General features: G+C 47.2%; 1 protein-coding gene across 1 annotated transcript in view; it reads right to left on the bottom strand.

Annotated features, from left to right (window-relative positions):
• CDH23 (cadherin related 23) overlaps positions 1–26,924 on the bottom strand; it is a 1,839,731-nt gene that overhangs the window by 147,031 nt on the left and 1,665,776 nt on the right. The window contains exon 37 of the mRNA XM_069753216.1: positions 302–523. Within this exon, the coding sequence (XP_069609317.1) occupies positions 302–523 (222 nt within the window). The remainder of the gene's footprint in view (positions 1–301; positions 524–26,924) is intronic.

The following is a 26,924-nucleotide window of genomic DNA, read 5'->3' as shown; positions in this document are numbered from 1 at the left end:
TAAAGCTCCCCCAATTTACATACTGCATAAAGTAAACCTTTTTTATGTCAACAAAATGACAAAAATGTACACTTCATTTACGACTTGCATAAGGCCATAAGTCAACCAACAGACTTTTGTAAGTGGATTAGTTAATGTTTAGGTGTGAAAGGCTCCCTTCAAAACATCACAATACATTTATTGTGTTACAAAACAGATAAAAGTTGTGGAAGGTGGAGCATTTTTTTTAGATACAATAATGTCATATTTTGCTCATTTAACATGCTATATTATGTAAAACTATTTACTGTTCAAATCTTACCGTAGAATTATTTATAGTAAATGTGTTGAGGAGGTTTCCACTTATTATTGAGTAGGTAACAGTACCATTGAGACCCTCATCACGATCCACAGCCGTTGTTGTGATTATGACTGAGTTAAGGGTCATCGGACCTTCATCCAAGGTTATTTCATACAGCATTCTTTCAAACACGGGAGCATTGTCATTTTCATCTAAGATGGTCACATAAACCATTGTTGTTGCCTACAAAAAGAAAATTAAAGCCTGTAGACTGGATTTTTTTATGGTTTTACATTATATTTATCAAAATAAAAAAATACATAACAAAATTCATAGCGCCACATACATAACCTGATTCTGTTTTGCATATATACCATACAGAGTTATGGTTAAAGGGGGTATCCTGGAAAAAAATAAAAAAATGTACCTAAGCACTAACATATCCCCTTGAGGAAGCGGCGTTCTAACGCTGCGAAACGCGTGTCGGGGTGTTCCTACCGGCGGGACCTTCTCTCCTCCCTCCCACATCTGGTCTGGTGAGCATACAACTAGGTTACCTCCATTTTTACAGGGCTCTACCTATCCATCTGGGCACACTGGCTGCACTCTTTGTGCCAGGCATTACCGTAGTTGTGACGCCTGTATTTCAGGCCATGATCGGCATGCTATATCCAGCGTTAGCTGTACCGCTGCTACGCTCGTATTTCAGGTGATTGCACTTTGCTTGATATGGCAGGCTCTAAGCACATGGTTGCTAATAGAACTTTCCTGGCCGCCTGGGTGCATCTGCTTTTCATTCTTGGTTAGGCCCTGTATATGGTAGTGTTATATCGGGATTGGATACCGCCGCTGTCACGGGGTTTACTCTAGCTGTTAGGGTGCACTTGCCTCTTATACTACTACTTTTTCGGCTAGGACACGTCACTGCTGCGACTCCTCTCCCTTCTGTATCCTCCCAGCATTACATGTTTTTTATTACCTACAGCCACACCATGATCATCTCTGATACATTGTCTGGGTGGTGAGATGTGAGGAGTGTATGGTTTCACTCTTTTCCCCCCTTTTTTCGTTGCTGTATTGTGGTATATATTGTGACTATTACTGATGTCCATACTTTTAACTTTGTTATATTAATAAAGATTATCTTATTTATATTGTCATTATATGCTCCTGGTTCTCCTCCTTTTTCTAAGCACTAACATGCAGGTAATTGCAACATACCTGCCTGCTGTGCCCGACACTGTTCTTCGCTGGCACAGAGCGGTCACCTGCTGCTCCTGCCAGGGATTCAGATGCCTCTGATGACGTGACGGGGCGGCACATCCGAAGTCATTTTGACTGACAGCCATCTCCCCCAATTAGGCAACAGGGATCTGGCTGTCAATCAAAATGACTTCGGAAGTCCTGCCCCATCGACAGAGTGGACCAGTAAAGAAGTCTCCTCTCTGTAGATGTGACGTCAGCAGAGGCTTCTGAATCCCCAGCAGGAGCGGTCTGTGAAGAATGGCGCCTTGCACAATGAGCAGGTTAGCTGAAATTACTTGCCTGTTAGAGCTTAGGTACATTTTTCTCTTCTAAAGTTCCGGACACCCCCTTTAAGGAGCACCGCTTGAAAAGTTTAATGAATGAATAGAATTTTCTATATTCACTTGCATTTGAGTAATATTACAGGGATGGCATATGTATGAAGGTTTCTGTTACTTAAATGAAGTTTTAATTTGTGTCTGAAAAAGTAAAACAGGTGTTTCTCAAAGTTCCCTGCTCCAGTGCTGAGTATTGCTTCCTTCCTCTATAACCAACTCCCTCTAGTCCACGCAAAGTTATTATGGTAACTCAGCGAGTCAACAGACATGGCCTTTCATTTTAAAGCCAGTTCAGGTGGCTGAAAGCCACCTGAGTATTCAGATGATATAGCACTCTGCTACCACATGCTTTCCTGTAGTCAATCTACACTTACCACTTGGCTTTACTCAAACCAAGTGCCACTGCTATCCGTCAACCAGCTATTATTACAAGCTCAGTCCTGCTAATCTTGGTGTCATCCGCACCTTCAGCTTTCTTATCGAGAAACCTGATAACAAACTTGTGTCTTCTATACCTGCTGCTGCCACATACTCAACCTCTGCTCTTCCTGTCTTGCTCCACACTCACGCAGTAAAGTTCAATATTGCCTACAAATCTAGACTGTTCCTGTGCTGTTAACACATTTGGTTTTGCTTGCATCCAGTTCTTCCAACTTTACTTCTTATCTGCCATGCTGCATATTCAACTCTACCAGTCCTCATTGTTCCACGTGCCATCTGGAAAGTCCATCCCACTACATCATCACCTCCAGTCTGTTTTACTCACACTGACATAAATCCACAGCACCATGTGAGCCCATATCAGTACACTTAGTCTTCATACAACTTACCAAGCATTTTCCTCTACTTTTCAAAGAAGAAAAGTGGGGGTGAACAGTGGCCTTCAAAGTTTGTGCTGATGGGGAAATGACAAATGTTGCTGAAATAGTGTCTTCTGTCAATCACAGCAGCACCCTGGTGATTGTGTGACACAACTGTTGCACTCCTGTGGTCATCTTGCTGTACATGTAGAGCATTGTTTGCTTCATGGCAATAATATTTATTTATATTACTCACTTATATAGCACTATCAATTCTGCAACGCATTACAGACATTATCATTACAGTCCCCAATGGGGTTCACGATCCAATTTCTCCATCAGTATATCTTTGGAGTATGGAAGGAAAACCGCGAACCCAGAGGAAACCCACACTAACACGGGTAGAACATACAGATTTAAAAACGGGAGCCCAGCGCTGTAAAGCAACAGTGTTAACCACTGAGCCACTGTGCTGTCCTATAAAGCATGTGATTTGCCTATTTTATATAAATTTTGCCAGTACCTTGTAGGAACACAAAACAATCCATTAAGAAACCTTAGGAGATTCACTGTAATTTTATTTTGGTAATTATAGATAATATGTAATTATTACTTACTTTTTCAACATATTATGGACCACTTTATTTAATTCGAAAGCAAAAATCAAAATACTCAATAAAATATGTTTGTAATAAATTTATTAAAAACAATATATTTAACAGGCGTAAAATTGGCTTTATTTATACTTTAACCTCTATAATGGAATATGCATGGTGATTTTGAATGTTTTCTTCAATCCATGTTCAGGTAATTATAATAGTTACACCATTAAATGGTTTTAATGTGTAACATTGTGCATTTTTATCACAGCCATGCTGTGTCTGCCCTCAGACTCAATGCACTATTAAGTGTGTGGGTGGCACACATTCTAGAGTGGTAAGACAGAATAACATGCTTTGATGTGTTCCTTTTGCCAGAGAGCGGCTTTTAAACGTAACTAAATGAACTTCATTTACAACATACAATTAAGTGAAGAGTTTGAAAAGTCCCAGGAGGCATATTAAGACCAGACATTAGGGCCTAGACAAACCAAGAGTGTCTGGACAGGCTTCATCTTCTGAAGGCCACTTGTAGGAAGAAATTCAGATACAGAAGGTAGGATACTTGTTTTACGGATATTTAATGTTGCATCATTCAGACTATGGCAATGGTGAATATTTACATTTATACATTAGGTGAGGATGTCTTGGATGCACATAAATTATATGCAAGCATTGAAATTCCAATTGATGGATGTAATAAAAGTTACTAGAGGAAAGTATGCAAAGAACAGCCTATTATAGGCATTCCTATTAATAGCCAATGGGACAGCTTCCCTAATATATTGCTACCCTCTAACAGTAGAAGCGCTTCATTCTTATTCTAGACTTTCACCAGGGCATAAAGAGTCTCTTCATAATAAGGCACAAAAGCTGAATAAGCTTCTCTTGAAAATATCAGTAAAAGTGACAGTCAGTACTAGGACATTTCATTGGATCTACTATCACAATCCCTGTTACATGCAGACTTGGATCCTATATTTGAAACAAATATGCAGCTGTGACATTAATCTGTATATACTGTATAATATAGGAAACATTTAATTTAGAAATGACTTTTATTATATATAAATGATTTCCCTTCACATTAAGCGACGCTGCAGCGATACCGACAACGATCCGGATCGCTGCAGCGTCGCTGTTTGGTCGCTGGAGAGCTGTCACACAGACCGCTCTCCAGCGACCAACGATGCCGGTAACCAGGGTAAACATCGGGTAACTAAGCGCAGGGCCGCGCTTAGTAACCCGATGTTTACCCTGGATACCATGCTAAAAGTAAAAAAAAACAAACACTAGATACTTACCTACAGCCGTCTGTCCTCCAGCGCTGTGCTCTGCTTCTCTGCACTCCTTCTGTACTGTCTGTGAGCCGGAAAGCAGAGCGGTGACGTCACCGCTCTGCTTTCCGGCTCACAGACAGTACAGAAGGAGTGCAGAGCACAGCGCCGGAGGACAGACGGCTGTAGGTAAGTATCTAGTGTTTGTTTTTTTTTACTTTTAGCATGGTAACCAGGGTAAACATTGGGTTACTAAGCGCGGCCCTGCGCTTAGTTACCCGATGTTTACCCTGGTTACCAGTGAAGACATCGCTGGATCGGTGTCACACACGCCGATCCAGCTATGTCTCCAGGGAGTCCAGCGACGAAATAAAGTTCTGGACTTTGTTCAGCGACCAACGATCTCCCAGCAGGGGCCTGATCGTTGGTCGCTGTCACACAGAACGATTTCATTAACGATATCGTTGCTACGTCACAAATAGCAACGATATCGTTAACAATATCGTTATGTGTGAAGGTACCTTAAGAGCAGAAAAATGCGGCAGCACTCACCCTGTAGTGGTCCAATGCTTTTATTCAAGACATAAAGATTTACAGCTTCACGGTCCGGGGGAGTGCAGGTGAACGGGAGGTGAGCAGGGAACCTGGTTTGGGTGAAGGACACAAGGAAATGTCTTGTTCCTGACCGGAAGCATCCACTGACGACTCGCTGCTTTTATATTTGGAACTTTCTGAAGAGGAGGCGAAAGAGCTAGAGGCTGAGTCAGCAAGGAAAGCCAAAACTTTTTCCTGCTGCTTCGGCTTTAAAAGCTGTTTTCCTACTCCCAGATAAGGGAGCCTTCGAGGCCTTGTGTAGCCAGACGATGATGCTGGCTCAACACCTCCAGCCTTAGGTGCTATTGTGCTTTTGCCACTACCACCAGATGCACCACCACCACCATCAGTACCAGCTGGCAACCACCGCCCATGGGCTCTTCCACCAAACTTCCTCATTTTTTGGAAAATCTAACTAAAATAACAACCGAGACTGAACCAAAACTCAGGCCCAGTGTATATAACAACGCAATCTAAGTGGCAGAAAGTGGCTGGCTGACATACGACAAACTAACAGGACTGAAGTATATCCACTTTGTGAGAATTTGAATCTCCCTTTTTTTGGGAGACTGAAGCAAAACTCAGGCCCAGTGTATAAAACAACACAATGTAAGTGGCAGAAAGTGGCTGACTGATATACGACAAACTAACAGGACTGAAGTATATCCACTTGTTGAGAATTTGAATCTCCCTTTTATTTTTGGGAGACTGAACCAAAACTCAGGCCCAGTGTATAACAACGCAATCTAAGTGGCAGAAAGTGGCTGGCTGATATACGACAAACTAACAGGACTGAAGTATATCCACTTTGTGAGAATTTGAATCTCCCTTTTTTTTGGGAGACTGAAGCAAAACTCAGGCCCAGTGTATAAAACAACACAATGTAAGTGGCAGAAAGTGGCTGACTGATATACGACAAACTAACAGGACTGAAGTATATCCACTTTGTGAGAATTTGAATATCCCTTTTTTGGGGGGGAGACTGAACCAAAACTCAGGCCCTGTGCATAAAACAACACAATGTAAGTGGCAGAAAGTGGCTGGCTGATATACGACAAACTAACAAGACTGAAGTATATCCACTTTGTGAGAATTTGAATCTCCCTTTTTTTTGGGAGACTGAACCAAAACTCAGACCCAGTGTATATAACAACACAATCTAAGTGGCAGAAAGTGGCTGGCTGATATATGACAAACTAACAGGACTGAAGTATATCCACTTTGTGAGAATTTGAATCTCCCTTTTTTTGGGAGACTGAACCAAAACTCAGGCCCAGTGTATATAACAACGCAAACTAAGTGGCAGAAAGTGGCTGACTGATATACAACAAACTAACAGGACTGAAGTATATCCACTTTGTGAGAATTTGAATCTCAATTTTTTGGGGGGAGACTGAACCAAAACTCAGGCCCAGTGTATAACAACGCAATCTAAGTGGCAGAAAGTGGCTGGCTAATATACGACAAACTAACAGGACTGAAGTATATCCACTTTGTGAGAATTTGAATCTCCCTTTTTTTTGGGAGACTGAACCAAAACTCAGGCCCAGTGTATAAAACAACACAATGTAAGTGGCAGAAAGTGGCTGACTGATATACGACAAACTAACAGGACTGAAGTATATCCACTTGTTGAGAATTTGAATCTCCCTTTTATTTTTGGGAGACTGAACCAAAACTCAGGCCCAGTGTATAACAACGCAATCTAAGTGGCAGAAAGTGGCTGGCTGATATACGACAAACTAACAGGACTGAAGTATATCCACTTTGTGAGAATTTGAATCTCCCTTTTATTTTTGGGAGACTGAACCAAAACTCAGGCCCAGTGTATAAAACAGCACAAAGTAAGTGGCAGAAAGTGGCTGGAAGATATATGAAAAAATACAAAGACTGTAGTACACTTTCAATCTCCTCTCAGGAAAAGTATGGCAGCAATAAAATGGACTGCTGCACACAAAAGTGTGGACAAATAAACAAGATAACTGTGCAGAAAGGAGCAACAGGATTTTTGCTTTTAAAAAAGCAGTTGGTTTGCAAAGAAGCATGCAATCAGCAATGCAGCTATCAGGGAGCCTTATAAGGCAGCCTAATAAGCTACAAAGCTGATGCACAAAAATATAGCCTCCACTATCCCTGCATAAAAATGGTGGTGTTGGACAGTGGAAATCACTACAGCACAAGCAGTTTGGGGGTTAATGTACCCTGCCTAACGCTATCCCTTCTTCTGATGAAGCGGCAGCAACCTCTCCCTATGCTCAGCAGCAGTAAGATGGCGGTCGGCGGGAACGGCCCTTTATAGCCCCTGTGACACCGCAGAAAGCAAGCCAATCACTGTAATGCCCTTCTCTTAGATGGTGGGGACCGAGACCTATGTCATCACGCTGCCCACACTCTGCGTCCTCCTTCATTGGCTGAAAAATGGCGCTGAAAGCGTCATATGAAACGCGACTTTTGCGCACAGATCGGCGACCTCATGGCCGATCGCACACTAGAATCGGGTCAGGTTTCATGAAACCTGACTTTGCCGAAAGTCGGCGATTTTTGAATTTGTCCGATCCTTTTCGCTCAACCCTAGGCTCTAATGCTTCTATTCCATTTTGTTGGTTTTTATGATTTTGTATGAAGTTTTGTGTTTGTTTGCTAACAGCACAGCTAAAATACACATCATGCTATGTTCATTACACTTTTTATTAATGATGATTAATGAAAGAATGTGTTAGGAGTCGAGTTTCCTCTGCTGCACAGGGGGAATCTCGATCCGTATCCGCTGCTGTCTCCCATTCTTCTCCAGCCGCAGTGGAGTCTGCTCAGCAGGGACGTCGATCCCAGCGTCTCGCTCAGTCTGACTCTGTGCGAAGAGTTACTGCTGCTTTTCCTGCTTCTGCCATTGAAGCCAGTGCTGGGCAGCGGCGAGTGGACGTTTCTGGATCTAAGTCCTGCTTTTCTCTGTCTGAGCATGCCCAGGGCAGGATCTCCCGTTGGAGATCGAGGGTCACATGCTCAGGTACTGCAGCACATCCCATTGGTCCTTTTGGCAGGTCCTGAAAGGGCAAAACTTCTGTAGCTGTTTCCTGTGCTGCAGCTATATAAACTGCGCATGACCGCACGGCCATGTGCTAGTATTGTCTTGTAAATATGTGTGTGTGTTGTGAGTGAAATTCACTCTTTAAATAACCCTCCCTATTGAATGATTGTTCGCGGGAGGTGTATGTTTGCTATCTAGCACCCGAATTATCCAACAGCACGTAACACACATTACAGCTACCAGTTGCTGTGTCCGCCTGTACGGCGCCGTGCGCTTGCTCTGCGCTTTCCTGACCCAAGCCTGGGTGGTTAGTGGCATCCGTCAGTGCGGCACCGCACGCACTCTTGTGCCTTTATATTATTATTTAGTTTCCTTACACACCCAGTTGCGGTGTTGTGCCAGCAAGTGTCTAATCGGACTTCAATCCTAGTTGGGGTTGAGTTCGCTGACTTCTTGCTCGCGCTCTATGTGCGGTACCGCGGTCCTGTGACGCAACAGGATCGCTTCCTTCACGCAGGGTGAAGTTAACCCGTGCGTGTATACTTATAGTACCGCCATATAGTCCGTCTTACTAGCAGCAGGGTTTTTACCTGCACGGTGGACCTCGGACTGCGAACGCACCTAGTTCCATTTCATCTTGTACTTGGTGTGTTCTGCCAGTCCTTAACATAATACTAGCGCCAAGGTCTGGCTAGTAAATGATGGACGATCAGCGTTCACAGCGGTACATCCAGCAGCTGGAGGGAAGGTTGGCGGCTCTTGAGCGTTCAACCTCAGCTGTGGATGCCACTGCTGTCGCTGTTCAGGCTGCTAGTGTTGCTGCAGCCACCTTGTCCACTGCCGCTCCTGTCCCGACTCTAACTCGCCTCCCGCTTCCAGAGAAATTCTCTGGTGACAGTAAGTCTTGTAGGGGTTTCGTGAGTCAGTGCTCTATCCATCTCGAGCTTCTGGCCTCTTGTTTCTCTACAGAGCGGGCTAAGGTGGGATTTATAGTGTCTCTTATATCGGACAGGGCATTGCAGTGGGCTACGCCGCTATGGGAGCGTAGCGATCATGTGGTGCAGAGTGCTCCGTTGTTTCTGAGCACTCTAAAACAGGTCTTTTTAGGACCTCGTGTCACCCATGATACGGCGCTCGAATTGTTGGCATTGACTCAGGCCTTGTCCTTGGTCAGTCATTTTGCCGTCCACTTCCACACCTTAGCATCTGAGCTGGAGTGGTCGGATAAAGCCCTCATTCCAATATTTTGGAGGGGGCTGGCTGACCACGTTAAGGACGCCCTGGCCACTAGGGAGATTCCCGCCACACTGGAGGAATTAATAACTCTATCCACTTGTATTGATCTCCGTTTTCACGAGCGGAGGTTAGAGCGAGCCCAGTGTAGGCAGAGGTTTCGGCTGGCTCCCACCTTCGCAAAACCTTTGGAATCTCCAGACCAGGCTCCTGAGCCCCATGAGCCTGTGGCAGAGTCACGAGCGGGATCTAAGTCCCGGACCGCTCGTGCACTCCAGATTTGTCATCTTTGCCAACAGAAAGGACATCTTGCCTCCAGATGTCTCCAGCGGTCGAGGAAACGTCAGCGTCTAGTGGTAGTTGGTGGAGGTGCACTAGACACGGCGACGTTTGCCTCCAAATTGTCCTTTAAGAGGACAATAACATTGGGCTCATCCTCTCACTCGATAGAACTCTGCGTGGATTCTGGGGCAGAGGGCAATTTTATGTCTTCAGCCTTCGCCCAACGTCACGCAATTCCTCTGGTCATGCTATCTCAACCAGTAACGGTGCGAGTGGTGAATGGGTCGACACTGCCCGCACAGATTACACATCAAACTATCCCTTTTACTCTGTCCATGTCACCATCTCATCAGGAGATTATATCTCTACTCGTCATTCCTGAGGGAATTGATGAGGTTCTCTTGGGGATACCTTGGTTACGGTACCACTCTCCTCACATCGAGTGGTCCTCAGGCAGAATTCTGGGATGGGGTGAATCTTGTGGGAACAGGTGTCATCGAGAGTGCGTTCAGGTTGCTACTACAGAGGTACCCGCAGATCTTTCCTCTCTCCCCAAGCAATATTGGTCTTATGCATGCAGACGTGTTCTCCAAAAAGGCAGCGGAGACCCTTCCGCCCCATCGCCCCTATGACTGTCCTATTGATCTCTTGCCTGGTGCTGAGCCTCCCCGGGGTCGAGTCTATCCATTATCTCTCCCGGAAACGGAGGCAATGTCTCAGTACATTCAAGAGAATCTGGCAAGAGGGTTCATCAGGAAGTCAGTGTCACCTGCTGGGGCGGGGTTCTTTTTCGTTCAGAAGAAGAATGGAGAACTACGTCCATGCATAGACTACAGGGGTCTTAATGCTATCACAGTTAAGAACAAGTACCCTTTGCCTTTGATATCTGAGCTTTTCGATAGGCTTCGGGGAGCTAGAGTGTTTACTAAACTAGATCTGCGGGGTGCTTATAACCTGATTCGCATCCGTGAGGGGGACGAATGGAAAACGGCATTTAACACCAGAGATGGGCACTTTGAGTATCTGGTGATGCCCTTCGGGCTCTGTAATGCACCTGCCATTTTCCAAGACTTTGTCAACGACATCTTCCGGGATATGCTTTCCACCTCGGTTGTAGTCTATCTGGATGATATTCTCATCTTTTCTCCAGATATTGACTTCCACCGGAGAGATGTTGGCAGAGTCTTCGACCTCCTACGGGCAAACTCTCTTTATGCGAAGTTGGAGAAGTGTGTGTTTGAGCAGGAGTCCTTACCTTTCCTGGGCTATATCATCTCCGCCCAGGGATTAGCTATGGATCCTGCCAAACTACAGGCTGTGATGGACTGGCAAGAGCCCCATTCTCTTAAAGCGGTGCAGCGCTTTATGGGGTTCATAAACTATTACCGCCAGTTCATTCCCCACTTCTCAACTCTGGTAGCTCCCTTGGTAGCCCTCACCAAGAAGGGAGCGAATCCCAAATTGTGGTCGGAAGAGGTCTCCAAGGCCTTCACTTCTATTAAGTCCCACTTTGCTAGCGCTCCCATCTTACATCGTCCCGATGTGGATAAGCCATTCCTAATGGAGGTGGATGCCTCGTCCGTTGGTGCTGGAGCAGTCCTCTATCAAAAGGATGCTCAAGGTCAGAAGCATCCATGCTTCTTCTTCTCTAAGACCTTCACGCCAGCGGAGAGAAACTACTCCATCGGGGACAGGGAGTTGCTAGCAATGAAGTTGGCCTTTTCGGAGTGGAGACACCTTCTGGAAGGTGCGCGGTTTCCCTTCCAAGTTTACACGGACCACAAAAATTTGGTCTATTTGCAAACAGCCCAGCAGCTAAATTCTCGCCAGGCCAGATGGTCCCTGTTCTTCTCCCGGTTCCACTTTTCCCTTCATTATCTCGCCAGGGAGAAGAATATCCGTGCTGACGCTCTCTCTCGCTCCCTTGTGTCAACTGAGGAGGAGGAAGAGGAGCCTCGGCTTATTGTCCCTTCCGAGAGCCTGAGAACCGTAGCGCCGGTTTCGCTAGAGTCTGTGCCTCCGGGCAAGACTTTTGTGCCCATTAATTTGCGACCGGAGGTTCTCTCTTGGGCTCATTCGTCCAGGGTGGGTGGACACTTTGGGACAAAGAGGACATCTGAGCTACTGGCGAGGATGTACTGGTGGCCGCATATGGTCCGGGATGTCAGGGATTATATTCTGGCGTGTGTCTCCTGAGCCAAAAATAAATCTCCGCGTCAAAGGCCAGCTGGGTTGCTCTATCCCTTGCCGGTGGCAGATAGGCCCTGGGAGATGGTCGGGATGGACTTTGTTGTGGGTTTACCCAAGTCTCGCGGCTGTACCATCATTTGGGTCATCACCGATCATTTCTCAAAAATGGTGCATTTGGTGCTGCTACCACGGTTACCTTCTGTTAGGACTGGCGGAACGCACCAAGACAGATGGTATAGATGCGTTCGCAGTCCGGGGTCCACCGTGCAGGTGAAAACCTGCTGCTAGCAATTAGCAGACTATATGGCGGTACACTAAAGTATACACGCGTGGGTTAACCTCACCCAGCGTGAAAGAAGCAATCCTGTTAAGGCACAGGACCGCGGTACCGCACCTAAGGCGCGAGCAAGTAGTCAGCGAACTCAACCCCAACTAGGATTGAAGTCTGATTAGACCCTTGCTGGCACAACACCGCAACTGGGTGTGTAAGGAAACTGAAGAGCAATATTAAGGAACAAGAGTGCATGCAGTGCCGCACTGACGAACGCCACTAACCACCCAGGCTTGGGTAAGGAAAGCACGGAGGAAGTGCACGGCGCCGTACTGGCGGTCACAGCAACTGGACGCTATAATGTGTGACTAGTGCTGTAGGATAAGTCGGGCGCTAGGTAGCAGCCATACACCTTCCGCGAACAGTCATTCAATAGGGTAGGGATATCCAAGGACGACTTGCACTCACAACATACACACATTAGCGATTGAAAGACAATACTAGCGCATGGCCGTGCGGTCATGCGCAGTTTATATAGCAGCAGCACAGGAAGTGGCTACAGCACCTTTGCCCTTCCAAGACCTGCCAAGAGGACCAATGGAATGTGCTGCAGAGCCTGAGCACATGACCCTCGATCTCCAACGGGAGATCTTACCCTGGGCATGCTCAGTACGTGCAGACAAAGACTTAGTCCCAGAGAAGTCCGCTCGCTGCTGACCAGCACTGAGTTTAATGGCAGAGACTGGAGAAGCAGCAGTAACTCTCAGAACAGAGTGAGAATGAGCAAGACGCTGGGACCGACGTCTTTGCTGAGCAGACTCCACTGCGGCTGGACAAGAATGGGAGACCGCAGCGGAGGTGGCTCGAGATTCCCTCTGTGCAGAAGCGGGAACTCGACCCCTAACATTACCCCCCTCATAGGGCCCCCCGCTCCTTGGGCCTCGCTACGTTCGAAGGCAGCAATGAGCTGCGGAGCCCGAATGTGCTCAGCAGGCTCCCAGGACCTATCCTCAGGGCCGTAACCCTTCCAGTCCACCCAAAAATTTTTTTTGCCACGTACCACCTTGCACCCCAAGATAGCGTTCACCTCGAAATCGTCCGTAGACGAACCCGATGTCCCGGCAGATGACTCAGAAAACCAGGACATGTATACGGGCTTAAGGAGGGACACATGAAAGGTGTCGGTGATACCAAGGCGTGGAGGAAGGGCCAGACGGTAGACCACAGGATTAACCTGTTCGAGGACCTTGAAGGGACCCAAGTAGCGAGGAGCAAATTTAGTGGACTCAACTCACAGCCTGATGTTACGGGCGGAGAGCCACACCAAGTCGCCAGGAGCAAAGGTCGGAGCGGGGCGCCGATGAGCATCGGCGGAGGACCTCATTCTCTCCTTAGAGGCCCGAATGGCATCCTGAGTGCGGTCCCAAATATCCCGTGCCTCCACAGCCCAGTCTGCCACCCTGGAGTCTGCGGAAGACACGGGCATAGGCACAGGTACCCATGAATGCTGACCATAGTTGAGGAGGAATGGGGTTTGTCCAGTGGAGTCGGCTACGGCGTTGTTCAGCGCAAACTTTGCCCATGATAGCAAGGATGCCCAGTCATCCTGCCTGGCTGAAAGAAAATGTCGCAGGTATGTGACCAAGGTCTGGTTGGCCCTCTCTACCAACCCATTCGTCTCGGGCTGATAAGCGGAAGAGAGATTCAACTCAATACTGAGAAGACGACAAAGCTCTCTCCAGAACCGAGACGCAAACTGGGGACCCCGGTCACTGACAATTTTGTCAGGCATACCATGTAGGCGGAAGATGTGCTTAATGAACAACGCAGCCAAGGCCCGTGCAGAAGGTAACCGTGGTAGCGGCACCAAATGCACCATTTTCGAGAAATGATCGGTGATGACCCAAATGATGGTACAGCCGCGAGACTTGGGCAAACCCACGACAAAGTCCATCCCGACCATCTCCCAGGGCCTATCTGCCACCGGCAAGCGATAGAGCAACCCAGCTGGCCTTTGACGCGGAGATTTATTTTTGGCGCAGGAGACACACGCCAGAATATAATCCCTGACATCCCGGACCATATGCGGCCACCAGTACGTCCTCGCCAGTAGCTCAGATGTCCTCTTTGTCCCAAAGTGTCCACCCACTCTGGACGAATGAGCCCAAGAGAGAACCTCCGGTCGCAAATTAATGGGCACAAAAGTCTTGCCCGGAGGCACAGACTCAAGCGAAACCGGCGCTACGGTTCTCAGGCTCTCAGAAGGAACAATAAGCCGAGGCTCCTCTTCCTCCTCTTCAGTTGACATAAGGGAGCGAGAGAGAGCATCAGCACGAATATTCTTCTCCCCGGCGAGAAAATGAAGAGAAAAGTGGAACCGGGAAAAGAACAAGGACCATCTGGCTTGGCGAGAATTTAGCCGCTGGGCTGTTTGTAAGTAGACCAAATTTTTGTGGTCAGTGTAAACCTGGAAGTGAAACCGCGCACCTTCCAGAAGATGTCTCCACTCTGAAAAGGCCAACTTCATTGCTAGCAGCTCCCTATCCCCGATGGAGTAGTTTCTCTCCGCTGGCGAGAAGGTCTTAGAGAAGAAGAAGCATGGATGCTTCCGACCTTGAGCATCCTTCTGATAGAGGACTGCTCCAGCACCAACGGATGAGGCATCCACCTCCATTAGGAATGGCTTATCCACATCGGGACGATGTAAGATGGGAGCGCTAGCAAAGTGGGACTTAATAGAAGTGAAGGCCTTGGAGACCTCTTCCGACCACAATTTAGGATTCGCTCCCTTCTTGGTGAGGGCTACCAAGGGAGCTATCAGAGTTGAGAAGTGGGGAATGAACTGGCGGTAATAGTTAATGAACCCCATAAAGCGCTGCACCGCTTTAAGAGAATGGGGCTCTTGCCAGTCCATCACAGCCTGTAGTTTAGCAGGATCCATAACCAATCCCTGGGCGGAGATGATATAGCCCAGGAACGGCAAAGACTCCTGCTCAAACATACACTTCTCCAACTTAGCGTAAAGAGAGTTTGCCCGTAGGAGGTCGAAGACTCTGCCAACATCTCTCCGGTGGAAGTCAATATCTGGAGAAAAGATGAGAATATCATCCAGATAGACTACAACCGAGGTGGAAAGCATATCCCGGAAGATGTCGTTGACAAAGTCTTGAAAAACGGCTGGGGCATTACAGAGCCCGAAGGGCATCACCAGATACTCAAAGTGCCCATCTCTGGTGTTAAACGCCGTTTTCCATTCGTCCCCCTCATGGATGCGAATCAGGTTGTAAGCACCCCGCAGATCTAATTTAGTAAACACTCTAGCTCACCGAAGCCTATCGAAGAGCTCAGATATCAAGGGCAAAGGATACTTGTTCTTCATGGTGATAGCGTTAAGACCCCTGTAGTCTATGCATGGACGTAGTTCCCCACTCTTCTTCTGCACGAAGAAGAACCCTGCCCCAGCAGGTGACACTGACTTCCTGATAAACCCTCTTGCCAGATTCTCTTGAATGTACTGAGACATGGCCTCCATCTCCGGGAGAGATAATGGATAAACTCGACCCCAGGGAGGCTCCGCACCAGGCAAGAGATCGATAGGACAGTCATAGGGGCGATGGGGCGGAAGGGTCTCCGCCGCCTTTTTGGAGAACACGTCTGCGTAAGACCAATATTGCTTGGGAAGAGAGGATAGATCTGCGGGTACCTCAGTAGTAGCAACCTGAACGCACTCTCGGTGACACCTACCCCCACATGATTCACCCCATCCCAGAATTCTGCCTGAGGACCACTCGATGTGAGGAGAGTGGTACCGTAGCCAAGGTATCCCCAACAGGACCTCATCAATACCCTCAGGAATGATGAGCAGAGAAATAATCTCCTGATGCGATGGCGACATGGACAGAGTAACAGGGATGGTCTGATGTGTTATCTGTGCGGGGAGTGTCGACCCATTCACCACTCGTACCGTTACTGGTTGAGATAGCATAACCAGGGGTATTGCGTGACGTTGGGCGAAGGCAGAAGACATAAAATTGCCCTCCGCCCCAGAATCAACGCAGAGGTCTACCGAGTGGGAGGATGAGCCAAAGGTAATTGTCCCCTTAAAGGACAATTTGGAGGCAAACGTCGCAGTGTCTAGTGCACCTCCACCTACTACCACTAGACGCTGACGTTTACTCGACCGCTGATGACATCTGGTGGCAAGATGTCCTGACTGTTGGCATACATGGCAACCCTGGAGTGCACGAGCGGTCTGGGACTTAGATCCCGCTCGTGACACCACCTTAGGTTCCTGGACCTCAGGAGTCTGGACTGGAGATTCCAAAGGTTTTGCGAAGGTGGGAGCCAGCCGAAACCTCTGCCTACACTGGGCTCGCTCTAACCTCCGCTCGTGAAAACGGAGGTCGATGCGAGTAGATACGGTTATTAACTCTTCCAATGTGGCGGGAATCTCCCTAGTGGCCAGAGCATCCTTAACGTGGTCAGCCAGCCCCCTCCAAAATATAGGGATAAGGGATTTATCCGACCACTCCAGCTCAGATGCTAGAGTGCGGAAATGGACGGCAAAAAGGCTGACCAAGGACGAGCCCTGAGTCAGTGCCAAGAGTTGGAGCGCCGTGTCATGGGTGACACGAGGTCCTAGAAAGACCTGTTTCAGAGTGCTCAGGAATAACGGAGCACTCTGCACCACATGATCGCCATGCTCCCACAGCGGCGTAGCCCACTGCAACGCCCTGTCCGACAATAAGGAAATTATAAAGCCCACCTTAGCCCGCTCTGTAGGGAAACGAGAGGCCAGAAGCTCGAGATGTATTGAGCACTGACTCACGAAACCCCTACAGGACTTACTGTCACCAGAAAATTTCTCTGGTAGCGGGAGGCGAGATAGCGTCGGTACAGGGGCGGCAGTGGACAAGGTAGCTGCAGCCACACTTGCAGCCTGAACAGCGACAGCAGTAACATCCACAGCTGAGGTTGAACGCTCAAGAGCCGCCAACCTTCCCTCCAGCTGCTGGATGTACCGCTGTAAACGCTGGTCGTCCGCCATTTTACTAGCCAGACCCTGGCGCTAGTATTCTGTTAGGACTGGCGGAACGCACCAAGACAGATGGTATAGATGCGTTCGCAGTCCGGGGTCCACCGTGCAGGTGAAAACCTGCTGCTAGCAATTAGCAGACTATATGGCGGTACACTAAAGTATACACGCGTGGGTTAACCTCACCCAGCGTGAAAGAAGCAATCCTGTTAAGGCACAGGACCGCGGTACCGCACCTAAGGCGCTAGCAAGTAGTCAGCGAACTCAACCCCAACTAGGATTGAAGTCCGATTAGACCCTTGCTGGCACAACACCGCAACTGGGTATGTAAGGAAACTGAAGAGCAATATTAAGGCACAAGAGTGCATGCAGTGCCGCACTGATGAATGCCACTAACCACCCAGGCTTGGGTAAGGAAAGCACGGAGGAAATGCATTGCGCCGTACTGGCGGTCACAGCAACTGGACGCTATAATGTGTGACTAGTGCTGTAGGATAAGTCGGGCGCTAGGTAGCAGCCATACACCTTCCGCGAACAGTCATTCAATAGGGTAGGGATATCCAAGGACGACTTGCACTCACAACATACACACATTAGCGATTGAAAGACAATACTAGCGCATGGCCGTGCGGTCATGCGCAGTTTATATAGCAGCAGCACAGGAAGTGGCCACAGCACCTTTGCCCTTCCAAGACCTGCCAAGAGGACCAATGGAATGTGCTGCAGAGCCTGAGCACATGACCCTCGATCTCCAACGGGAGATCTTACCCTGGGCATGCTCAGTACGTGCAGACAAGGACTTAGTCCCAGAGAAGTCCGCTCGCTGCTGACCAGCACTGACTTTAATGGCAGAGACTGGAGAAGCAGCAGTAACTCTCAGAACGGAGTGAGAATGAGCAAGACGCTGGGACCGACGTCTTTGCTGAGCAGACTCCACTGCGGCTGGACAAGAATGGGAGACCGCAGCGGAGGTGGCTCGAGATTCCCCCTGTGCAGAAGCGGGAACTCGACCCCTAACACCTTCTGCACGGGCCTTGGCAGCGTTGTTCATTAAACACATCTTCCGCCTACATGGTATGCCTGACAAAATTGTCAGTGACCGGGGTCCCCAGTTTGCGTCTCGGTTCTGGAGAGAGCTTTGTCGTCTTCTCAGTATTGACTTGAATCTCTCTTCCGCTTATCATCCCGAGACGAATGGGTTGGTAGAGAGGGCCAACCAGACCTTGGTCACATACCTGCGACATTTTGTTTCAGCCAGGCAGGATGACTGGGCATCCTTGCTATCATGGGCAGAGTTTGCACTGAACAACGCCATAGCTGACTCCACTGGACAAACCCCATTCCTCCTCAACTATGGTCAGCATCCACGGGTACCTGTGCCTATGCCCGTGTCTTCCGCCGACTCCAGGGTGGCAGACTGGGCTGTGGAGGCACAGGATATTTGGGACCGCACTCAGGATGCCATTCGGGCCTCTAAGGAGAGAATGAGGTCCTCCGCCGATGCTCATCGGCGCCCCGCCCCGACCTTTGCTCCTGGCGACTTGGTGTGGCTCTCCGCCCGTAACATCAGGCTGCGAGTTGAGTCCACTAAATTTGCTCCTCGCTACTTGGGCCCATACAAGGTCCTCGAGCAGGTTAATCCTGTGGTCTATCGTTTGGCCCTTCCGCCACGCCTGGTTATCACCGACACCTTTCATGTGTCCCTCTTGAAACCCGTGTATATGTCCCGGTTTTCCGAGTCATCTGCTGGGACATCGGGTTCGTCTACGGACGATTATAAGATGAACGCTATTTTGGGGTTCAAGGTGGTACGTGGCAAAAAATTTAATTTGGTAAACTGGAAGGGTTATGGCCCCGAGGACAGGTCCTGGGAGCCTGTTGAGCACATTCGGGCCCCGCAGCTCATTGCTGCCTTCGAACATAGCGAGGCCCAAGGAGGGGGGGCCCTAGGAGGGGGGGGGGTAATGTTAGGAGTCGAGTTTCCTCTGCTGCACAGGGGGAATCTCGATCCATATCCGCTGCTGTCTCCCATTCTTCTCCAGCCACAGTGGAGTCTGCTCAGCAGGGACGTCGATCCCAGCGTCTCGCTCAGTCTGACTCCGTGCGAAGAGTTACTGCTGCTTTTCCTGCTTCTGCCATTGAAGCCAGTGCTGGGCAGCGGCGAGTGGACGTTTCTGGATCTAAGTCCTGCTTTTCTCTGTCTGAGCATGCCCAGGGCAGGATCTCCCGTTGGAGATCGAGGGTCACATGCTCAGGTACTGCAGCACATCCCATTGGTCCTTTTGGCAGGTCCTGAAAGGGCAAAACTTCTGCAGCTGTTTCCTGTGCTGCAGCTATATAAACTGCGCATGACCGCACGGCCATGCGCTAGTATTGTCTTGTAAATATGTGTGTGTGTTGTGAGTGAAAGTCGCTCTTTAAATAACCCTCCCTATTGAATGATTGTTCGCGGAAGGTGTATGTTTGCTATCTAGCGCCCGACTTATCCAACAGCACGTAACACACATTACAGCTACCAGTTGCTGTGTCCGCCTGTACGGCGCCGTGCGCTTGCTCTGCGCTTTCCTGACCCAAGCCTGGGTGGTTAGTGGCGTCCGTCAGTGCGGCACTGCACGCACTCTTGTGCCTTTATATTATTATTTAGTTTCCTTACACACCCAGTTGCGGTGTTGTGCCAGCAAGTGTCTAATCGGACTTCAATCCTAGTTGGGGTTGAGTTCGCTGACTTCTTGCTCGCGCTCTATGTGCGGTACAGCGGTCCTGTGACGCAACAGGATTGCTTCCTTCACGCAGGGTGAAGTTAACCCGTGCGTGTATACTTATAGTACCGCCATATAGTCCATCTTACTAGCAGCAGGGTTTTTACCTGCACGGTGGACCTCGGACTGCGAACGCACCTAGTTCCATTTCATCTTGTACTTGGTGTGTTCCGCCAGTCCTTAACAGAATGAGAATTTATTGTTCCATTTAATTCTCACTGTATGTTTTTTAACCTTGACTTGGCATATGTGTGTGATTACCTTTAACTTGAGGCGCTACACTGGCTTTTTATACACCACAATTCTAAGTTTAACTTTTGGACAGCTTGCATGTGAGATGTTCAAATGCAACTCTCAAGCTCTCTGTGAGTGACTGTGACCAAAGTTTTTAAAAAAAAATACTTTTCATGTAATATTTTTCACATTACAGAGTTGGTTTGAAGTGACTCGCACAACCTGGTCCACTGGCCATGACAGTAATCTCAGATTTCTGGAAAGGAGCTGTGAGAACCTCCTCTTACCTGACAGCATCCACTTTTTTTCATTTGATCAGCCCGATTGACATGAAATGATCGTTGTGGCGTTATGCACATTTGATGTAGTGCCAGGCTGGCTAATCAAAAGAAGGACCATCATGTAAGCGGTGGTTCTCAAGGCTCGCACCCAGCAGCCAAAGGTTAGTGTCATGGCCAAGGGACCAATACAACTTTCATGAGAGTTTCATGTGATATTCATATTCAAATATTTCAAAGAGACAGATATGGCCCATTAAAATTGAAATTGGGATTTTTGTCTACCCCATTTTGCTCTTCAGTCAAATGACTAGTTAAACGTTTCTCCAGTGCTGCTACTCCATCAGGAGGTGAATAGTGTAGATGATGTTGATCAACAGGTGCTAGAACGAGTGAGTGGCCAGAAACTATGGGCAGATATTGCACACACATTTTATTCTAGTGAACAGGACAGTGGCAAGACACTTTCTGTCCATCCTTGTGTCCTGACAGGTGCCTGTCAACTAATGTCATCAGAGCCACTCAACACCCAATGCAGAAGTGAGCAGCTCCTGAAATGAAACCTTTCAGGGGCAGGCACGGAATTATAATGAGAATCCATGTATTATTGAGTCTTCATGATAGTTGTGATCTAAATGTAAAACTTATATAAGTAAAACTTGTGGCATTACAGAAATCACTGGATGCACATACATGTGTGAGGCCATGACTGATGTCATAGGTAGGGGCCGCTGTGTATTCTCCCAAGGATGTGCATGGAGGCGTATGGAGGCCATGAGAGTGCATTGCAGGCACAGACGTAGCTGTGGTTGCAATGCAGACTAAACCTAAGTGTTGTCCAAGGCAGATTTTGGGAAAACCTGCTCTGGGGTTTTCGTATTTTGAAACAGACTACAGGATGATAGACGTGTAGTTCGTTTCATTCCAGGCCTGGGTTTTCCATGTGGCTGAAGGCCACAGATCCTAGTTAAAATCCCTGCAGTATAGGGTTTGTGTGTGTCAGCATGCTGCAATTGTCTGCGAGAATTGGATCATACTCGCCAATGCAAGTCAATGGGTTTAAGAAAAAAATTGCACGGTACATGGACTATACATGTGCTGTCCGATTTTTATACACACATCTCAAAGGAAACACGACACTTCATCAGCCAAGTACAGTAAATTCATGTCCTGAACCGTCAGTCAGAATAGAATAAATAAGAGAGATATATAGAATAAATAGATAGAAATATGTCAGTGAGATATATAATCAGTGCTTTGCGTGTGTAATTTACTATACATGTATTTAGCTAATAAATAAATTAAAAAATGGTGTGGGGTCCCTCTTATTTTTAATAACAAACTAAGGGATGCATGGGGTGCATTAAAAGAGGTCTGGATACACATGATGAGAGCATTATACTGCCTCTGTACAAATCCCTAGTTAGACTGCACATGGAGTACTGTGTCCAGTTTTGGGCACCGGTGCTCAGGAAGGATATAATGGAACTAGAGAGAGTACAAAGGAGGGCAACAAAATCAATAAAAGGGATGGGAGAACTACAATACCCAGATAGATTAGCGAAATTAGGATTATTTAGTCTAGAAAAAAAGACGACTGAGGGGCGATCTAATAACCATGTATAAGTATATAAGGGGACAATACAAATATCTCGCTGAGGATCTGTTTATACCAAGGAAGGTGACGGGCACATGGGGGCATTCTTTGCGTCTGGAGGAGAGAAGGTTTTTCCACCAACATAGAAGAGAATTCTTTACTGTTAGGGTAGTGAGAATCTGGAATTGCTTGCCTGAGGAGGTGGTGATGGGGAACTCAGTCGAGGGGTTCAAGAGAGGCCTGGATGTCTTCCTGGAGCAGAACAATATTGTATCATACAATTATTAGGTTCTGTAGAAGGACGTAGATCAGGGGATTTATTATGATGGAATATAGGCTGAACTGGATGGACAAATGTCTTTTTTCGGCCTTACTAACTATGTTACTATGTTACTATGTTACTAGGCAGCTATGATCTGGTCTTAATAGTCTGGGAAGGGGCCAATAATCATGGAGCTTCCTAGCCTGTTAATGTCAGCTCACAGATGTCTGCTTAGCCTTTACTGGTTATTAAAAAGGGGGATTCTAAAAAAAATGACCTGAAATCCCCCCTATTTTTAATAATCAGCAAAAGCTAAGCAGATAGCTGTAGGCTAATACCAATAGGCTGGGAAGGTCCATGGATATTTTTCCCTTCCCAGCCTAATAAGACCAGCCCTCAGGCACTGCAGAAATGGTACATCCTTTAGATGCGCCAATCCTAGCACTTGGCAATCAGAGTAATGGTTTTGAGGTTGATGTCAGCTGTGTAATGTCCGCTGACATCAAGCCAAGGGTTAGTAATGGAGAGGTGTCTATCAGACACCCTCATAACTAACCCCGTAGTCAAAAGAAACACACATACACAAAAGTCCTTTATTTGTAAAATGCACTCCCCTACAAATTCCCTCTGCAGAAGTCCATATAGAGGTCCCACAATGATCCCCATCTTCTTCATCCATCTATAGAGCCCTGTTCAGAGAACGCAGCTCCAAATACTGGAGCTGCAGCCACTGCCGGTTCTCATGCTGCGTAGCTTGAGAACTCGGTTGCTGTGATGAGCGTTGACATTAGTAAGGTTATTGCAGATCACTGCCGCTGAACTGTGGTAACCTTACTGATTTCATCACTCACAGCGTGAGAACTTACTGCACAGCGTGAGAACAGGCAGTAAGTTCTCACACTGCAAGTGGTGATGTCAATAACGTTACTGCAGTTCAGCGGCTGTGAATTACGGTAACCTTGCCGAAGTCACCGCTTGTCAGCGTAAGACCCGATGTCACGATTCATTATGGGATTCATGACAGCTCTGTTTCTGGTGAAATTTAAATTATGTTTATTCCTTTTGGTCAATCAAGAGTTAATGTCTGTCTCTTGCTAGCTGTTCTTTGAAGTTGGTCATCTGATGTTAGTTGGTAACCACTCCCACCTTTCTTTAATTAGTCACATGGCCCATCAGCTAGTCGTCGGTAATAGAGTTCATCTATGCAGACCAGCTAAGCTAGGGGTGAGGAGTGCTCCTGTTTCGGTGGTGTTGCTGCTGTTGGAGTTCAGATTCCTGGTGCCATTTTCTCTGCTGCGGTGGAGCTGAGCTAAGTAGTTTCCATCTGCAGTGGTGAGGCTAGTGTCCTTGCCGGCCAGTGCACTAGCCAGAGTCAATAGAGGAGACAGTCAGGGACTAGACACGTGATGTTGGCAGGGTGAAGTTCCACCATAGGGCTTTAGGGGAGCTTAAGGACAGGTACAGGTTGGTGTCAGGAGGTGTCCAATCCCTTGCTCTCTACGTTTATGGCCTTCCTCCCCATTTCCCATCCCGTTGTATTTATATGCTGTGTCGTCCACCGGACTAAGGGTACCGTCACACTATACCATTTCGATCGCTACGACGGTACGATTCGTGACGTTCCAGCGATATCGTTACGATATCGCTGTGTCTGACACGCAGCAGCGATCAGGGATCCTGCTGAGAATCGTACGTCGTAGCAAATCGTATGGAACTTTCTTTCATCGCTGGATCTCCCGCTGTCATCGCTAGATCGGTGTGTGTGACACCGATCTAGCGATCTAGCGATGCGATCCAGCGATGCGTTCGCTTGTAACCAGGGTAAACATCGGGTAACTAAGCGCAGGGCCGCGCTTAGTAACCCGATGTTTACCCTGGTTACAAGCGTAAAACTAAAAAAAAACAAACAGCACATACTTACATTCTGGTGTCCGTCAGGTCCCTTGCCGTCTGCTTCCCGCACTGTGACTGCCGGCCGTAAAGTAAAAGCAGAGCACAGCGGTGACGTGCTTTCACTTTCACTTTACGGCCGGCAGTAACAGTGCGGGAAGCAGACGGCAAGGGACGTGACAGACACCAGATGTAAGTATGTGCTGTTTGTTTTTTTTTAGTTTTACGCTTGTAACCAGGGTAAACATCGGGTTACTAAGCGTGGTCCTGCGCTTAGTTACCCGATGTTTACCCTGGTTACCCGGGTACCTCGGCATCGTTGGTCGCTGGAGAGCTGTCTGTGTGACAGCTCCCCAGCGACCACACTACGATTTACCTATGATCACGGCCAGGTGATATCGCTGGTCGTGATCGTAGGTAAATCGTATAGTGTGACGGTACCCTTACTCTTGTCTGAGCTTGACACCCGGCAGTGGCTGCAGCTCCAGTGTATGGAGCTGCATTCTCTGAACAGGATTCATTACATTGGACAAACAAGACATGGATCGTCGTGAGACCTCTGTATGGACTTTGGCAGACCCTGTGGATTATTTTTTATGGTAATAAATAGATAAAAGAAGGAATTGTAGGGAAGTGCTTTTTACAAATAAAGAACTTTTGTGTGTGTTTCTTTCTTTTGACTACACAGCTAGTTAAATGGTGTCTGACAGATGCATTTTCATTGCTAAACCCTGGGATGATGTCAGCGGACATTACACTGCTCATATCAACTCTAAAACTATTACCGACTACAAACACCCCAGACATCTAATGGATACGCCATTACTGCGGCGGCTGATAGCTGGTCTTATGAGGTTGGGAATATTCATGGACCTTTCCAGCCTATTAATATTAGCCCACAGTTGCCTGCTTAGGTTTTGCTGATTATTAAAAATAGGGGGGATCCCACATCAATTTTTAGGTACCCCCTTTTTAATGACCAGTAAAGGCTAGGAAGACAGCTGTAAGCCGATATTAATAGACTGGGAAGCTCCATGGTTATTGAGCCCTCTCAGACTATTAGGACCAGCTCACAGCTGTCTGCTTTCCCTTAGCTGGTTATTAAAAATATGGGGGAATCCATGACTTTTTTTATTTATTCCTAAAAAGCTGCTGGATAAGCTCCACAGAGCTAATGAAATATCTGACGGATATCTTTTTCATTCTCTGTCTATATCTAGCTATCTATCTAACGATCTATTTATCTATCTATATTACCTGTACCTGTATATAAGATTGCTGTATTTCTTTGAAAAATAATTTTAAATTACATAGAGATTACTGTATGTAAAATATGATGTTAAAAACGCATTGCATATGTATGTCATATGGATGCCATATGGATGCCTAAGGCTGTAATCAGTTGAGTGCATAGCATCAGATACAATATGCTAATGGCATTCGGCTCCAGCACAGGTGTGGAGGAGAAGGAGATATAATTTCTCCATCTATTCATTGCCTGTCTCGACGTATATTGGACTGCACTGGGATGACATTCGAGTGCAGTCCAATGTTTCACTCATAGACTTATATAGGTACATGTGAGCAGAGTCTTGCTTCCAATCGCAGCATGCTGAAATGGCATGACAAACTAACACTAGTCGAACTGCTATGCAATGTTTTCTCGCACAGCAATCGGCCATGTTATGTGGTCGTGTGGCCCTGGCCTGTGCACTGTACAACCTCTTTAAAGGGACTCTGTCACCTGAATTTGGAGGGAACAATCTTCAGCCATAGGGGCGGGGTTTTCGGGTGTTTGATTCACCCTTTCCTTACCCGCTGGCTGCATGCTGGCTGCAATATTGGATTGAAGTTCATTCTCTGTCCTCCGTAGTACATGCCTGCACAAGGCAAGATTGCTTTGCGCAGGCGTGTACTATGGAGGACAGAGAATGAACATCAATCCAATATTGCAGCCAGCATGCAGCCAGCGGGTAAGGAAAGGGTGAGCCAAACACCCGAAAACTCCGCCCATATGACCCAAAACCAGTCCCGCCAAATTCAGGTGACAGAGTCCCTTTAAGTTCTTCTTTATAAGTCTTTTTTTAAAATATTTTTAAAGTCTATTTTTATTTTTCCTTGACAACTTTGCTTACCCAGATGTTTTTGACAGATTAATGAAATATGACTTTTACCAAATGTCGCATAATTTTGGCGCATCTCACTCCAGCCTCCCCTCTTTGAGTAGCGTTTCAGGATGAGTTATAAATTTTGCATATTTTTGCAACTTTTTAAAACCTTTGTGACTTTTGGTGTTAAAAAGTAGCAAGAACTGGTTTAGGAAAAAAAAAGAGAGCATTTCTGGTATTACGCCAAACTCATGTACCGCGTAAATTTGAAGAATTTTATACAAACGAACATAAAGACAAAAAAGAGGAGTGACTTCAATGAATTCCAAATGATGAATTGGACCCATTAACCAAAGCTTTTTATTTCAGAATTCCGGTGTGAGGAGCTTTGAAAGGTTTTGACGCATCTGGAGGGTGCGCTAAAATTTTTTCACTTTTGGTGTTCTCACATCATTTTTGCCCTGCTCCGACAAAGTGGGCAGAGTTGGGGCTGGACGGTGAGCGTGGCACTTCCCGTTCATCAAGTTCAAGACAAACTGGTGTTCCGTAAGGCGCACACAGAGATGCATGCCACTTTTCAGATGCTCCTGTCAATCAAGATCAGTGTGAAACCTGCCAGCCTTGACG

This window comes from Ranitomeya imitator, chromosome 2 (assembly GCF_032444005.1).
Source record: "Ranitomeya imitator isolate aRanImi1 chromosome 2, aRanImi1.pri, whole genome shotgun sequence".
Lineage (NCBI taxonomy): Eukaryota > Metazoa > Chordata > Amphibia > Anura > Dendrobatidae > Ranitomeya > Ranitomeya imitator.
The sequence above is the reverse complement of the archived record's forward strand: the minus strand, read 5'-3'. Positions and strand labels throughout refer to the sequence as shown.